This window comes from Oncorhynchus mykiss, chromosome 6, assembly GCF_013265735.2.
Source record: "Oncorhynchus mykiss isolate Arlee chromosome 6, USDA_OmykA_1.1, whole genome shotgun sequence".
NCBI lineage: Eukaryota > Metazoa > Chordata > Actinopteri > Salmoniformes > Salmonidae > Oncorhynchus > Oncorhynchus mykiss.
Genome location: NC_048570.1, coordinates 7,278,017 through 7,294,766, shown reverse-complemented (window position 1 = coordinate 7,294,766; position 16,750 = coordinate 7,278,017). Strand labels below are relative to the sequence as shown.

The 16,750-nt window shown below is 43.4% G+C and overlaps 1 protein-coding gene and 1 long non-coding RNA gene across 3 annotated transcripts; both read right to left on the bottom strand.

Annotated features, from left to right (window-relative positions):
* Window positions 1-5,172: 5,172 nt before the first annotated feature.
* On the bottom strand, window positions 5,173-7,571 carry LOC118964835 (vicilin-like seed storage protein At2g18540). 2 transcript variants are annotated; one of them, XM_036979318.1, is made up of 3 exons: window positions 6,737-7,571; window positions 5,607-6,153; window positions 5,173-5,453 (listed from the first exon to the last, which is right to left on the bottom strand). In XM_036979318.1, the coding sequence occupies exons 1-3, from the start codon at window positions 7,548-7,550 to the stop codon at window positions 5,426-5,428; spliced, it is 1,389 nt and encodes a 462-aa protein (XP_036835213.1). In that variant the 5' UTR covers window positions 7,551-7,571; the 3' UTR covers window positions 5,173-5,425. The 2 variants fall into 2 exon arrangements, with proteins under 2 accessions (XP_036835213.1, XP_036835214.1); XM_036979319.1 differs by having other exon boundaries at window positions 5,607-7,571.
* Window positions 7,572-11,235: 3,664 nt separating this feature from the next.
* On the bottom strand, window positions 11,236-12,415 carry LOC118964834. Its single transcript, XR_005052008.1, has 3 exons — window positions 12,225-12,415; window positions 11,788-11,839; window positions 11,236-11,695 (listed from the first exon to the last, which is right to left on the bottom strand). It is a non-coding gene; the product is annotated as an uncharacterized LOC118964834 (long non-coding RNA).
* Between the last annotated feature and the right edge of the window lie 4,335 nt (window positions 12,416-16,750).

The window sequence follows — 16,750 nt, the reverse complement described above, 5'->3', positions numbered from 1 at the left end:
GGGGATAATGAAAGTTCACAGAAGTAATGGTGGGGCTAACAATTAGTTCTAGTGATTTTTCTGATGTATATTTTTTGCGTGAATTATTAAGTGATTAAAACTCGTAATTCCGTTACCAAAATGCTAGTGGAATTACCAAGAAATCTGTAACCGAATTACTGCAACTGAATTGGCTGAAATGGGAAATCATAATAGTCACAAACCACAATTGGGTCACCTGGTACTGTCCTCCTTTCCACTGGCATATTGTTCAGCTCATAACAGTTTTCTTTCTCTTCTCTGGTGGTCAAATTAACAGTGTTAAAACATTCTGTCTGGACAATCTCTCTCTGCATGCTGAGAGTGTTTGGTGCATGCTGGGAATTGTATGAGTGAGTGTTGTGTAGAGTTACATATCCTGCTTTTTCTTTTACATGTATTTTTCTTGGTGGTGTCTTTTTTCTCTTCCTATGCATCATTGAGGTTATCAGTATTTTTATTTAGTTGTTGTGGTAGAATTAAGTACATTGTTTTTCGTGTTGAAATTGGCTTTGGCGGGGGTGGCGACCCACATGGGGATGCCGTCCCTGTCACTTCAGCACGGCTTTAGGTGTGTTACTGACGCTACTGTCACTGTGGAGGAGTTTCTGGTCGCCGTAGGAGAGAAGGTGGGATATGAGAATGTTGCTTATGCGTCACGGATGAATAAAGGGGTGGTGGTTTTGCTTAAAGAAGAGAGTCTTGTAGATCGTATGGTTGAGCATGGCGTACTTCTTAAAGAAGAGAGTCTTGTAGATCGTATGGTTGAGCATGGTGTACTTCTTAAAGAAGAGAGTCTTGTAGATCGTATGGTTGAGCATGGTGTACTTCTTAAAGAAGAGAGTCTTGTAGATCGTATGGTTGAGCATGGTGTACTTCTTAAAGAAGAGAGTCTTGTAGATCGTATGGTTGAGCATGGCGTACTTCTTAAAGAAGAGAGTCTTGTAGATCGTATGGTTGAGCATGGCGTACTTCTTAAAGGAATGTTTATTCAAGTTACGGCGCTTTTCTCTCCGTCATCAAGGGTAACGATTTCGAATGTACCGCCGTTTATACCCAATGAGCTGTTGGAGCATCCCTCAGAACTCACCACATTCTGAGGGTGCCACTGGTGGCACAAGCATGTCAGAGCTAACCTTTGGAGAAGAAATGTGCTTCTAGTTCTGACAATGCAGTAATAACCAACAAGTAATCTAACTAACAATTCCAAAACTACTGTCTTGTACACAGTGTAAGGGGATAAAGAATATGTACATAAGGATATATGAATGAGTGATGGTACAGAGCAGCATAGGCAAGATACAGTAGATGGTATCGAGTACAGTATATACATATGAGATGAGTATGTAAACAAAGTGGCATAGTTAAAGTGGCTAGTGATACATGTATTACATAAGGATACAGTCGATGATATAGTACAGTATATACGTATGCATATGAGATGAATAATGTAGGGTAAGTAACATTATATAAGGTAGCATTGTTTAAAGTGGCTAGTGATATATTTACATAATTTCCCATCAATTCCCATTATTAAAGTGGCTGGAGTTGAGTCAGTGTCAGTGTGTTGGCAGCAGCCACTCAATGTTAGTGGTGGCTGTTTAACAGTCTGATGGCCTTGAGATAGAAGCTGTTTTTCAGTCTCTCGGTCCCAGCTTTGATGCACCTGTACTGACCTCGCCTTCTGGATGATCGCGGGGTGAACAGGCAGTGGCTCGGGTGGTTGATGTCCTTGATGATCTTTATGGCCTTCCTGTGACATCGGGTGGTGTAGGTGTCCTGGAGGGCAGGTAGTTTGCCCCCGGTGATGCGTTGTGCAGACCTCACTAACCTCTGGAGAGCCTTACGGTTGAGGGCGGAGCAGTTGCCGTACCAGGCGGTGATACAGCCCGCCAGGATGCTCTCGATTGTGCATCTGTAGAAGTTTGTGAGTGCTTTTGGTGACAAGCCGAATTTCTTCAGCCTCCTGAGGTTGAAGAGGCGCTGCTGCGCCTTCTTCACAATGCTGTCTGTGTGAGTGGACCAATTCAGTTTGTCTGTGATGTGTATGCCGAGGAACTTAAAACTTGCTACCCTCTCCACTACTGTTCCATCGATGTGGATAGGGGGGTGTTCCCTCTGCTGTTTCCTGAAGTCCACAATCATCTCCTTAGTTTTGTTGACGTTGAGTGTGAGGTTATTTTCCTGACACCACACTCCGAGGGCCCTCACCTCCTCCCTGTAGGCCGTCTCGTCGTTGTTGGTAATCAAGCCTACCACTGTTGTGTCGTCCGCAAACTTGATGATTGAGTTGGAGGCGTGCGTGGCCACGCAGTCGTGGGTGAACAGGGAGTACAGGAGAGGGCTCAGAACGCACCCTTGTGGGGCCCCAGTGTTGAGGATCAGCGGGGAGGAGATGTTGTTGCCTACCCTCACCACCTGGGGGCGGCCCGTCAGGAAGTCCAGTACCCAGTTGCACAGGGCGGGGTCGAGACCCAGGGTCTCGAGCTTGATGACGAGCTTGGAGGGTACTATGGTGTTGAATGCCGAGCTGTAGTCAATGAACAGCATTCTCACATAGGTATTCCTCTTGTCCAGATGGGTTAGGGCAGTGTGCAGTGTGGTTGAGATTGCATCGTCTCTGGACCTATTTGGGCGGTAAGCAAAATGGAGTGGGTCTAGGGTGTCAGGTAGGGTGGAGGTGATATGGTCCTTGACTAGTCTCTCAAAGCACTTCATGATGACGGAAGTGAGTGCTACGGGGCGGTAGTCGTTTAGCTCAGTTACCTTAGCTTTCTTGGGAACAGGAACAATGGTGGCCCTCTTGAAGCATGTGGGAACAGCAGACTGGTATAGGGATTGATTGAATATGTCCGTAAACACACCGGCCAGCTGGTCTGCGCATGATCTGAGGGCGCGGCTGGGGATGCCATCTGGGCCTGCAGCCTTGCGAGGGTTAACACGTTTAAATGTCTTACTCACCTCGGCTGCAGTGAAGGAGAGACCGCATGTTTTCGTTGCAGGCCGTGTCAGTGGCACTGTATTGTCCTCAAAGCGGGCAAAAAAGTTATTTAGTCTGCCTGGGAGCAGGACATCCTGGTCCGTGACTGGGCTGGATTTCTTCCTGTAGTCCGTGATTGACTGTAGACCCTGCCACATGCCTCTTGTGTCTGAGCCGTTGAATTGAGATTCTACTTTGTCTCTGTACTGACGCTTAGCTTGTTTGATAGCCTTGCGGAGGGAATAGCTGCACTGTTTGTATTCGGTCATGTTACCAGACACCTTGCCCTGATTAAAAGCAGTGGTTCGTGCTTTCAGTTTCACGCGAATGCTGCCATCAATCCACGGTTTCTGGTTAGGGAATGTTTTAATCGTTGCTATGGGAACGACATCTTCAATGCACGTTCTAATGAACTCGCACACCGAATCAGCGTATTCGTCAATGTTGTTGTCTGACGCAATACGAAACATGTCCCAGTCCACGTGATGGAAGCAGTCTTGGAGTGTGGAGTCAGCTTGGTCGGACCAGCGTTGGACAGACCTCAGCGTGGGAGCCTCTTGTTTTAGTTTCTGTCTGTAGGCAGGGATCAACAAAATTGAGTCGTGGTCAGCTTTTCCGAAAGGGGGGCGTGGCAGGGCCTTATATGCGTCGCGGAAGTTAGAGTAACAATGATCCAAGGTCTTTCCACCCCTGGTTGCGCAATCAATATGCTGATAACATTTTGGGAGTCTTGTACATGTAGACTATAGCCTGTTTTAGAGAAATGTAATCATCAAATATTGTAAGAGCTTTCATTGTCTGCTTATATGCAGTTATGACTTGGTGTACAGGGAGAATACTGTAAGAATGGCCCATGTTCAAAATTCTGTCGCTGTACATTTCAAAAGTGCTGAACAAATAGTTATATTGACGACGTCCATCCTAGGTCTCTCATTGTCTTAATCTAAATTACAGATATCCTGTAGTCCACTCGTTGTCCCCTTATGCCATAGTTTGTACATCTCAATTGTCAGTAGAAACCACATTTGTTTAAGCAAGTCAGCCATATCAGCTATGTTTTTTAAAAAGGATTCTCTCCATGGTGCTGAAAAGAAAGCTCTGCTGTTGGGACAGCTTTATGTCGACCCTAACAGTTTGTGGGCACCGTTTGTTAAATTTATAGTGCAATTAATGTATTGTTTAGTGTTGTGTTGTGTAGTGGCTTTGCTGGCATTCATCTAAAACATTTTGGGGGAGTTTTCCCCACCAAGATGTACATGCTGCAATCACCACTGGGTGGGTGAATTATAACACACCAACCCTGTTACCTATAGATAGACAGTCTAGACATGTTTAAACTATTTACATGTGTTTGGTAAGCTTGCATTCCATTCCCCCTGTCACATGGGGATCTATGGTTGATTCTAGATGAAATAGTCAACTCTGTTACAGTCAACCCTGTCACTTTATTTGACACTTAATAGGCACTTACTATAGTATGTATTTGTTACTTTGAGATGGAAAACATGTTTTATATTAAGTTGAACATGTGCTCTTTATGACAGAATGTTAGAATTAGGTGAAATAAAAGTTACACTCCCCAAAAGGTACTCAATTGGTACTGAACTGGAGGAGTACTGAACTGGAGGTGGGAGAGCTAACGATGCTTCTACTGTTGCTCTCTCCTCAGATTCTTAGAGAAGCTATTTCAATCTGATATTTCTCCTATGGTCTAAAATAGATGTGTATAGAGGACTCCTCTCTAATATAACATGTCACACATTGTATCAAACTGATGGAATGTTAGGTGTCTCATTGAAAGTCTAACATCTACCATGACTACTGGATGTTTCAATTCTAATAAATAACAAAACAATCCACACCGTAACAACAACATTGCTTTTTTAATAAATGCTTTTATTAAAGAGTAAAACTTTGCAAACAAAAATGACATCATCAAACATCACTGGCCTGACTTGAGCAGCTCTGCCCGGGGATGGAGCCAGCAACTTAGCTGCTACTTGTCCGGTCCAGGCTACCTGCAGACCTCCTCCCAGACCTCCTTTTCAGCACCTCCCCTTAACAGGAGAGGTGGTGGAAATGATCAGAGTTGCATTCAACTTGAATAAAGATGAGAAACTCTGGTCTGTGGAGCCACTGGTCTGAGGGGAGGACTTCTGTTGAAACCATTTCCATTTTTGGGATATTTTCTAGGACTGTAGAGGTGGTAAGCAGAGATGAATTTAACTAGGATACAGATGAGAGTCTCTGTTCTTGGGAGGAGGGTCACTGACCTTCGATGGTTTGTTGCCTGATAAAGAGGATACTTGCTGGCTTGAGGAGACTATAATGTTTTGAGGAGGAAATGTGGCTCGATGACTTAAAGAGGAGGAGGAATTATTGGGCGACACTTTTAATTACCAACGTAACCTCAGTGGAACTGTGGCTTCATCGAGTTCCAGCTCTAGGCAGAATGCTGTAAGACATCACAGAGACAGGTAAGTATCTATATATTTACATGTGTGTTGCATGTACACTAAACCCTCACATTTGGATAATGTCACTTTTTAAAGTGATGACATGTATATTAACAGTGTAAAACATGAATAGATGTTTAAACATTCTTTACCTCATCCTAATTTTCTTCCAGATGCTTGGCTTTTTCTTTGTCTTGGATATTCGCTCTGATGTTTCAACCTCTTCTGGAGCTTCTAGCTGCTGGCTGTCTGGCCCCCCCTGATGGTTCTCTGGCCCCCCCTGATGGTTCTCTGAACTCCCCTCCTGGTTCTCTGCCCATGCCTGTTGCCTCCTTGGCCTTTCCTGGTGGCCATCAGCAGATCCAGTGGGCTCTTGGCTTACTTGTTGGCCATTGGCCCACCCGGGCAACTCCTGACCGTGGTTGTAATCGTGGCTGTGTTGGGTGGTTAGACACCGGGTGTTGATTTGAGCATCAGCCTCCAGATTCATCTGATCCAGGTAGTTTTCCTTCATCCTCTCCCTCTCCTCCTTCAGTTGTTGATGAGTCTGTTTTTTAAGCAGGGACCGCTCTCTCCACTGCTTATTGAAATCCTCCATCTTCTTCCTTCTCTCCTCAGCCTTCAGCAGCTCCTTCCTCTTCTCCCTCTCTCTCTCTGCCCGGGTCATGGTGGATGTTAGCCTTGTGTGTCCAGGGATGGCTGGGAGGGGAGAAGAAGTAGAGTTCACATTCATCTTAGTGGATCTGGTATCAACTTAAATGTAATGGACACAGGGAATGAAGAATAGAAAACACAATTGGATCTCAATGATTCTTTACTCTTTTCAGTTGAGCAAGGCATGGAATTTGTCAATAAAGTGCAATAATTCCCATCCCGAATTGACCTGGCCCTAAGTTGAACATGAGTCCAGAATGGCACCTATTCTTTGTATAGTGCCAGGGCATATGTGATCGCTTAGGGCCCCATGGCCACTAGTAGCCCCCGGATCCCCCCAAAACACGTTTTTGTGTGTGTTTTTTACGAACTCTTTCTGGGTCTCTACTTAGTCTTGAGAGTTAGACTAGTAGATGACACAAGGTACCATTTAAAAACGTGGTTGTTATCAGCAGTATTTTTCTTGTTATGTCAGTCAGTCACTCAATGAGCCATGTCAGCTAACATATTCTTTGGACAGTAGTTTTATATTGAAACAATGATGCAACATGATGACTGGTGTGGAACTTATGTGTGTAGAGGAGACTAAAGAGGATAATGTCATAAGTAGAGGGAAAACAGGTCTTACCTATGTGGACGATCTTATGGCCCTCCTCAGCCTCTCTCTGATACGTTCTCTCTATCTTTCTGAGGTTCCTCTTCTCCCATTTTTTATTCACCCAGCCCACGGCTCTCCTTCGGATACTTTTATCGGATGGGAGAATGTCCTCCTTGACATCTTCTTTTTCCTCCTCTAACTCACCCCTCTTGTACTCAAGGATCTCCCTTCTTTCCTCTTCCACCATCTCCTCTCTTTTTTTTGCCTGTATTATTTTTTCTCTCTCTCTGATTAAAGATAAATGGCATTTAATGGCTTTCTTTCTCTCCTCCTCTCTCTCTTCCTCTCTCTGCCTCTCCTCCTCTCGTAGTCTCAACATTTCTTTCTGTCTAGCAATTTCAATCTCTTGTTTTTTATCCTGCTCCTCTTGTTGTCTTGCCCTCTCCTGTTTTCTTTCCATCTCCAGCCGTCTTTCCTCCTTCTCCCTCCTGATTTGTTGTCCTCTTTCTATGTGTTCTCGTTCCCCCTTCAACACTTCTAACCTCCTCTCTTTACGCCTATTGAAGACTTCCCGTGCTTTTGCTTTAACATTAACTACTACATGTTTCTTCATGCTTACTTCCTTTCCTCTCTCTTCTCTTTCCCTGTACTCTTCCTCTGCTTCCTTAATCACTTCCTGCTTTTCTTCCATCTCTCTCTCCTGTTCTATCTCCAGTTCATTCTGTCCCTCAATTTCCCCCAAAATATTTTTCTGCCCTTCCTTTCTTCTTCCTGCTTCCTCCCTTTCTCTCATAATCATCTTTTCTTTCTCCATCTCTTTCTGTTGCTGATCTTTTAATTCCATCTCTCTCTGATTGTCATTGTCTTTCTCTCTTTCTTTCTCCTTCTCCATTTGTTTCTGTCTCTCCTCTTGTTGTTGTCGTCTGTGTATCTCTTCTATCTCTCTCTGTCTCTTGTTCTCCCTCTCTCTTCCCTCCTCCATGTCAATTTGCTTCTGTTTCCATATATTTTCTTCTTCTTGATCTCTCTCAAACATTATCTTTCTCTCCACTTGTTGTTGTCGTCTTTCTTTCTCTCCAATCTCTCTCTGTCTCTCTTTCTCTTCGATCGCTCTCTGTCTCTCTTCTTCTCTTTCTTCCTCTTCCATCTCTATTTGCTTCTGTTGACATCTTTCTTCATCATTCTCTCTTTTGATCTCTCTCTGTCTCTCTTCTTCTCTTTCTTCCTCTTCCATCTCTATTTGCTTCTGTTTAAATAGTTGTTCTTCATTCTCTCTTTCAATCTCTTTCTGTCTCTCTTCTTCTCTTTCTTTCTCTTCCATCTCTATTTTCTTCTGTTTACATCTTTCTTCTTCATTCTCTCTTTCAATCTCTTTCTGTCTCTCTTCTTCTCTTCCGATATGTTTTTGTCTCTTTTCCATGATCTTTCTTTTGATCTCTCTCTGTCTCTCTTTCTCCTTCTCTTGTACTTCCTCTTCCATCTCTTTTTGCTTCTGTTTACACATTTCTTCATCATTCTCTCTTTTGATCTCTCTCTGTCTCTCTTCTTCTCTTTCTTCCTCTTCCATCTCTATTTGCTTCTGTTTAAATAGTTGTTCTTCATTCTCTCTTTCAATCTCTTTCTGTCTCACTTCTCTTTCCATGTTTTTCTGTCTCTTCTCCATTCTCTTTCTTTTGATCTCTCTCTGTCTCTCTTTCTCCCTCTCTCGTTCTTCCTCTTCCATCTCTATTTGCTTCTGTTTACATCTTTCTTCTTCGTGCTCTCTTTCAATCTCTTTCTGTCTCTCTTCTTTTCTTTCGATATGTTTTTGTCTCTTTTCCATTATCTTTCTTTTGATCTCTCTCTGTCTCTTCTCCCTCTCTCGTTCTTCCTCTTCCATCTCTATTTGCTTCTGTTTACATCTTTCTTCTGCGTGCTCTCTTTCAATCTCTTTCTGTCTCTCTTCTTCTCTTTCGATATGTTTTTGTCTCTTTTCCATTATCTTCCTTTTGATCTCTCTCTGTCTCTCTTTCTCCCTCTCTCTTTCTTCCTCTTCCATCTCTATTTGCTTCTGTTTACATCTTTCTTCTTCAATCTCTCTTTCAATCTCTCTCTGTCTCTCTTCTTCTCTTTCCATAATTTTCTGTCTCTTCTCCATTCTCTTCCTTTTGATCTCTCTCTGTCTCTCTTTCTCCCTTTCTCGTTCTTCCTCTTCCATCTCTATTTGCTTCTGTTTACATCTTTCTTCTTCAATCTCTCTTTCAATCTCTCTCTGTCTCTCTTCTTCTCTTTCCATAATTTTCTGTCTCTTCTCCATTCTCTTCCTTTTGATCTGTCTCTGTCTCTCTTTCTCCCTCTCTCTTTCTTCCTCTTCCATCTCTATGTGCTTCTGTTTGCGTCTCTCCTCTTCTTCTTCTCTCTCCATCTCCTTCTTCTTCTCATCTTCTTCTTGTCTCTGTTTTGGTATTTTCTCCATTCTCTTTCTTTCTACCTCTTTCTGTTTGTTGTGCTCACCCTCCATCTTCTCCTCCATGTCCATTTGGTTCTGTTTCCATTTATATTTGTCTGTTTCCATATTTTATAATTCTATCTGCTGTTCCTTGATTTTCTTGAAGACTTCCTCCAATTCAGACGTATTTTTGTAATTGATGAGGGCTGTCTCCATCTCCATCTCTCTCTCCACTCTATTTTTCAACTCCTCTTCACTTCGTCTCCAATCATTTTCTCTCTCTCTGTCTCTATCAAATGTTCTCTCTGGTTCAGTCTCGTCTTTCAATCTAATCTCTTCTTTCATTCTCACAACCTCTCTGTCTAACACTAGTACATTTTGGTTAACCTGTTTCACTCTCTCATTCTGTCTTCTAAACGCTTCTTTCGCTCTTTCAAATTTGATTTTGTATTGAATCTCTTTTGTTGTCATATCTTCTTTCAGTCTCTCAACCTCTCTCTCTAACTCTTTTACCTTTTCGTTAACCAGTTTGACTTTCTCATTCTCTGCAATACGCATGTCTCTTTCTCTTTCAAATATGATTTCCTTCTCAATCTCTTTCAATCTCTCAATCTCTCGTTCTAACGCTTTTATCGTTTCTTCTGCCTGTTCCACTTTCTTCTTCATTTCTTGTCTTTCCAATTCTGCTTTTCTCTTCCTTTCCATCTCCCTTTCTCTCTCTTTTTCTCTCTCTCTTTCCCTCTCTCTTCCTGTCTCAATAGGTTTGTTGTTCCAGGCCAGTCTTGGTCGCTGATCCTCCATGACTTTCTGCCATAGCCTCAATCTCTCAATCTCTTGCTTCATTTTAAAAGGTTAAATTAGTGATAATCTATTACCAAGACATACTTTCAAAAGATTTGCAGAGAACGATACACAGAAATATAACCTAGAGCTAGGTAATTGAATCAAACACTGGACAACATCAATAGCAGGGTCATTTTGATCAATTCATCTGGACAATTCATTGTCAATTAATGTATTATCATGGTTTGAAAAAATTATGAGACATTTTATGGAATCAATTATGTCCAAAATGTGTTCAAATACAAACACACAACCTTCTTGCTCATTCAGTTAGGGGTTTGAGAAATTCCTGTTACAATTTGTGTGATGTTACAACAATGTTGCCTCTGATGTTTATGCTTGTAGAAATTACTCCTACAAATGATGCTTCACTAATGCAACTATTTACAACCTTCACAGATACAGTTATCAACAACAACAACAGTAATGACGTTAATAAGGAAGTGGATATTCAACCGGCAGAAGAAAGGCATAGGGGTTGAGATAAATGAAGGTTAGGTTCAGGACCTAGGGTTGGGTTAAGGTAAAGGTTAGGTATAGTTTCAGTGAGGTTAAGGTAAGGGTTAAGGAAAGGAATAAAAGTTAACATTGGGTTAGCGTACCGCTGTCTGCCACTATTCATTTTCAGCTGGGTAAATATACACTGCCTTTTAATAATAACAATGACATGTCTTACGTGGGCCAGTTGTAGGTCCACCATCAGTAGATCCAGCAGTTGTTTGAGTCTGTGGATCTCCTGCAGTTTTCTCTGGTGCTCCATTGCTTCTGTGGCTCTCTCTGCTTCCCTCTGTCTCGCTGCTTCCCTCTCTCTCTCTGCCTCCCTCTGTCTCTCTGCTTCTCTCTGTCTCTCTGCTTCTCTCTGTCTCTCTGCTTCTCTCTGTCTCTCTGCTTCTCTCTGTCTTTCTGCATCTCTCTGGCTCTCTGCCTCCCTCTGACTCTCTGCCTCCCTCTGGCTCTCTGCCTCCCTCTGGCTCTCTGCCTCCCTCAGTCTCAGGATTTCAGTCTTCCACTCTTCCATGATACCCCTTTCTACTCTTCTTCTCCTCCTTTCATCTTTTAAAAGGGCTCGGAGATGGTCTGTCTCAAACTGTAATTGTTCAATGATCTTGTCCTTCTCCGTTCCACCATTCCTCTTCTTCTTTTCCTCCTCCCAGAGGCACACTTGGAGTCTGCCCATCTCCTTCTTCTGATTTCGGATCGTTCGATCCTTCCCCATCAACTCCAGCATGTGGGCTTCCTTCGCTGTACAGGTCTTCTTCTCTTCTCTCGGGAAGTAAACCTCCATCTCTGCCTGCTTGTAGCTGGGAGCAAAGGAATGTCAACACATTATTTAGGAAGTGAACTCAGACAATTTACTACAATATTAAAATAATAATTTAACTTCTGCTCAATTTAACTGTCTTTAATAACACAAATCACACAACTGTGGCTTACAGTACGTGAATGTGATGAGTTGACTGTCCATGATGGCCAGAGGTGGGTAATGTGTCACTCTGGTCCAGGGCGTTACGTACAGCTTGCAGACACTGAGCCTTCCTTCAGCAAGCCGTACATAATGCCCTGGACCAGAGCTAGGTTATGTGATGAATGACTTACAGACTGTTCCACATGATAGGAGGGGGTAAGAAGACAGTCCCAGTAGGAGACGGAGATCGTCCAGAAGAAGAAGAGGTGTCCATCTCCTCAGAGACTGCAGGAAAGGTCTACAAGTTTTATTTCTGGAAAATAAAGAGATGCCTTCGTTCAGCAACAATGTGTGTTTCTATGTTTCTGTCACTAGATGGTGCCATTGTACACAACATTTACTCACCAGGTCAGTGAATTCAGAAACAGTCTTCAGAGTTGAGTCCTCAAGCTCTAGCCTACAACCCATCATGCATCAGCACAACTAATATAATAATACCTCATCACAACTTCATAATCACAGTACACCTGGATTGTGTTCACAAAGTGTTTCAGGGTAGGAGTGCTGATCTAGGATCAGGTCGCCTCCTGTCCATCAAAACGTATTCAGTTTAATTTAAAAGACCAAACTGATTATTGATCAGCACTCCTTCTATGAGACTTTGTGAATATGAGCCTATGTGAAAGAACCTTTCTGGCATATGCTGGCTAGACAGTACACAGACAATTCAGATAGTCCGACAGACAGACAGAAGAGTAGATACAGATGGAGTGATTGATAGCAACAGAAATAACGAAGCGGATGGTTAATGTATTGTAAACTTTTGTAAATATTTGACTCACCTCAAATCACACGTGTCAAACCTCAGTTTTAGTGTTGAACCGAATAATATCCTCGGCATTAACTTTCTCTGGTCTGGAGCTGTATTGTTGCGTCATTTGGAACGCTTGAGCGTCATAATCCGTTCACCGCGCCTGCTTGATTGACAGCTAGGGGTTCTCCTGCGCATCAGTGTCCAAAAGTCGATAATGTTTAGCTACTCATAATTGATAAAGTCATTAATAACTATTTTCACTTGACTTTTATTTCGTGTATTTTTGCCTAAGTTTATTTGGAATTCTATGTTGTGTGATTTGTCTTTGTATGGGCCTAAAGTTCAATGAAATACAAACAGCAACCAAAGCCTACAAACATTTCGCACACAAATACAAATGTGGGTGTTTAGTGAGAACACAAAATAATAACATTACAGCCATAACTGTACAAACAAACATACAATCACAACTCTCTCCCCACTATTTATTGTTTCTGCAGTGAGGATTCACCCCCTTTAGATAATGATGTTGTAATTTATCTACACAAAAACGTTGTTCTGATCTCAACAAGCAGTAGTAGCAGTTTGCAAATCATAGAGCCAGATGAATGGCTCTTTCACCGATGCAATTCGGTTCCCGAGGTTCAACAAAAAGATCCGTTCAAAAAGAGCCGTTCGTTCGTGAACGACACATCACGACACTGTTGTTCTCCACCATTTCGTATCGTGAGCTGGAGGAGCGTTCGTCCAACTTCTCATCCAAGTAAATGGCAGCGGCGCATCATCCATTCGCTGAAATACCAAGGGACTGGGAGGATAGTTCACGATGCAACAAGCGTTTGGGGAGGACATTCATTGAAACGCAATGACTGTTTTTAAATTCTTGAGGGACTCTTGTTCCAGGGGAAATCTCAGCAGCGATGTCTCTGCTGTGCGTCAGAGGTGGGATCTTTTCCTTCTTCACTATGCTTATTATACTGTACATATCGGTCACATTAATGAAATTGCACTCAGGAAAGTTGTCTGTAGGCTATTGGGGAGATGCGCATAGCCCGTTGAGTTGTCACGTTCCAGTCCAAACATGACCTGAGATGTGAGAAGGGAGCTATTCTATAACACATGTAGATGACATGTTGTCTTTATATGTAGATTATATTTTGGTTTTATATTTCATATTTGATTGATGATTAGGCCTATAACTTTTGATTCCATTTTGGCTACCTTGCACCATATTGTCCTCTCTTGCTATATCTTAAACTTTATGCCCTTGTGCACATCTTCTCTCTAAACAATCGTCATGATAGTTTGAATGAGTTGAGTAAACTACACTGTTGTTAGCTTCTCAGTCTGTACTGTACTGTCCCTGGAAGACTCTCCACATAGTTCACCTAGATCCAGTCCACTTTGTTCCACTGGTCAACTAATCATCCAAACCTCTGATTAGTGAATCAGGTGTGCTGGTGGTGGAATACATGATATGAACTGGTTAGGGGGAGGACAGGTTTGAGAAGGGAAAGACTAAATTGACTTTTCTGACCAACATCCCTTTGACAGCCTGTCTGGTCAAAACTTAAAACGGACTCTAACCTAACCTAAACACTAACAATAACCAAACCCTTAAGCCTTAAAGGTAGTCTCATCAGTCATCAGACTGTAGTTTCTCCCTGTGTGTCCAGTAAACCTCTCATCATGGGTGTGATTCAGACTGTAGTTTCTCCCTGTGTGTCCAGTAAACCTCCTCTCATCATGGGTGTGATTCAGCCTGTAGTTTCTCCCTGTGTGTCCAGTAAACCTCCTCTAATCATGGGTGGGATTCAGGCTGAAGCTGGAGAGGCCAGTAGCAACCAGCCCGACCACTTTATTACTAGTTGGGGCTGGATAGTATCTCTAGAGGTACAGTAGGGCATTTCCATGTAAAATGATTGTCTAGGTATTGGTTGTGAAATTGTTAGATATTACTTGTTAGATAATACTGCACTGTCGGAACTAGAAGCACAAGCATTTCGCTACAGTCACAATAACATTTACTAACCATGTGTTGTGACCAATAAAATTAGATTTTGATTTAAGCACCAATTATGACGTTCATAGGAGCATGTGTAATTGGGTGTCAAATGAAATCTAAGAGTGTATATTTTTGGTAAATGTAATTCTAGATACATTTTTCAACCAGTGAAGGCTTTGATTTCTGGGTAAACAGATGGAAAAGGGATCTTAGAAAACATCACCAGAAAAAGTCTTAAAAGGTCCAATATCCAATATCATAACTACATAAAAACAGAATCATGTTGACATAAAGACCCCTGACTACTATTATCAACACTTACATTTGGGTTTGGAGAAATCATTAACCTTCTTTAAGTTTCAGAAATATTACCTTGTGCCTTGTAATTCCGTTACCAAAAACCCATATAAATTCAAGATATTTTCACATTTGTCTTTGTGAGGAGGGGGATAATGAAAGTTCACAGAAGTAATGGTGGAGCTAACAATTATCTAGTGATTTTTCTGATGTATATTTTGTTTGTGAATTATTAAGTGATTAAAACTCATAATTCCGTTACCAAATTATACTATACTAGCGTATACGTCCAACTTAAATGGTTTGTCAAAGTTGGGGGCGGCAAGCACTGGGGCACTACCAAGTAGTGCTTTGGCTGAATCTAAATGTCATGGCAGATTTCCTCCTTTTCGTCAGAGGTGTTGCAAGGATCGGGCCAAAACGCAGTGTGGTAAGTGTCCATGTTTTAATAGAATAAACTGAACATGACACAATATAAAATAACAAAGTGAATATTAACGAAACAGTCCCGTGTGGCACAAAGACTGACACAGGAAACAAACACCCACAAAACAACAGTGAAACCCAGGCTACCTAAATATGGTTCTCAATCAGGGACAACGATAAACAGCAGCCTCTGATTGAGAACCATATCAGGCCAAACATAGAAATAGAAAAACATAGAAAAACACACAGACTGCCCACCCCAACTCACGCCCTGACCATACTAAATAAAGACAAAACAAAGGAAAATAAAGGTCAGAACGTGACAGTACCTCCCCCCCAAAGGTGCAGACTCCGGCCGCAAAACCTGAACCTATATGGGAGGGTCTTGGTGGGCGTCTGTCTGCGGTGGCGGTTCTGGTGCGGGACGTGGACCCCACTTCACCAAAGTTCTGGTGCGCCTCTTCGCCCGCCTCTGTGGCCTCTTTAAAGCGGCGACCCTCGCCACCGACCTAGGACTGGCAACCCTACTAAAGGGCCCCACTGGACTGAGGGGCAGCTCTGGACTGAGGGGCAGCTCCGGACTGAGGGGCAGCTCCGGACTGAGGGGCAGCTCCGGACTGAGGGGCAGCTCCGGACTGAGGGGCAGCTCAGGACTGAGGGGCAGCTCAGGACTGAGGGGCATCTCCGGACTGAGGGGCAGCTCAGGACTGAGGGGCAGCTCCGGACTGAGGGGCAGCTCAGGACTGAGGGGCAGCTCCGGACTGAGGGGCAGGACTGAGGGGCAGCTCAGGACTGAGGGGCAGGACTGAGGGGCAGGACTGAGGGGCAGCTCCGGACTGAGGGGCAGGACTGAGGGGCAGGACTGAGGGGCAGCTCAGGACTGAGGGGCAGCTCCGGACTGAGGGGCAGCTCCGGACTGAGGGGCAGCTCAGGACTGAGGGGCAGCTCAGGACTGAGGGGCAGCTCCAGACTGAGGGGCAGCTCCGGACTGAGGGGCAGCTCCGGACTGAGGGGCAGCTCCGGTCTGAGGGGCAGCTCCGGACTGAGGTGCAGCTCCGGACTGAGGGGCAGCTCAGGACTGGCTGACGGCTCTGGCAGAGAAAAACACACATAGAAAAACACACATAGAAAAACACACATAGAAAAACACACAGACTGCCCACCACAACTCACGCCCTGACCATACTAAATAAAGACAAAACAAAGGAAATAAAGGTCAGAACGTGACACAAAAGCATAGTTACATTCCTTGGACCACTTAAATTGTACTTTGGTACTAAGCAGAGATGTAAGGAGACTACCGTCGAAAAATTCTTACAGAACGTACGATAGTACCCTACCATCCCCAGGAATCTGCACAACTGGCGACAAGTCGTGAGAGCAGGAAAAGCAACAATTGCTTCCACTTTGCCAGTTATTTGGCACACTTGACCTCGTCCCACCTGCGTCCCCAAGTAAGCCACAGTAGCCTTCCCAAACTCACACTTGACCTCGTCCCACCTGCGTCCCCAAGTAAGCCACAGTAGCTTTCCCAAACTCACACTTGGCCAAATTGAGGGTTAAAGAAGCATTCTCCAACCACTGAAACACACTCTTCAAGGTGGCGAGATGATAAGACCAAGTTGACTAATTAATCACCACATTGTCAAGGTAAGCAAACGGTGCTACAACCATTATATTATAAACTACTAACATGTAAGCTATCATACTGAGATAAACTAGCCTAGAGCTAGCTAGCGCTTAGCCAAGCTGAATATGGATAGCATCAAGCTAGCGAACTGTTAAATGCTATTTTTGTAGAAATATCAACACATTTTATCGAGACA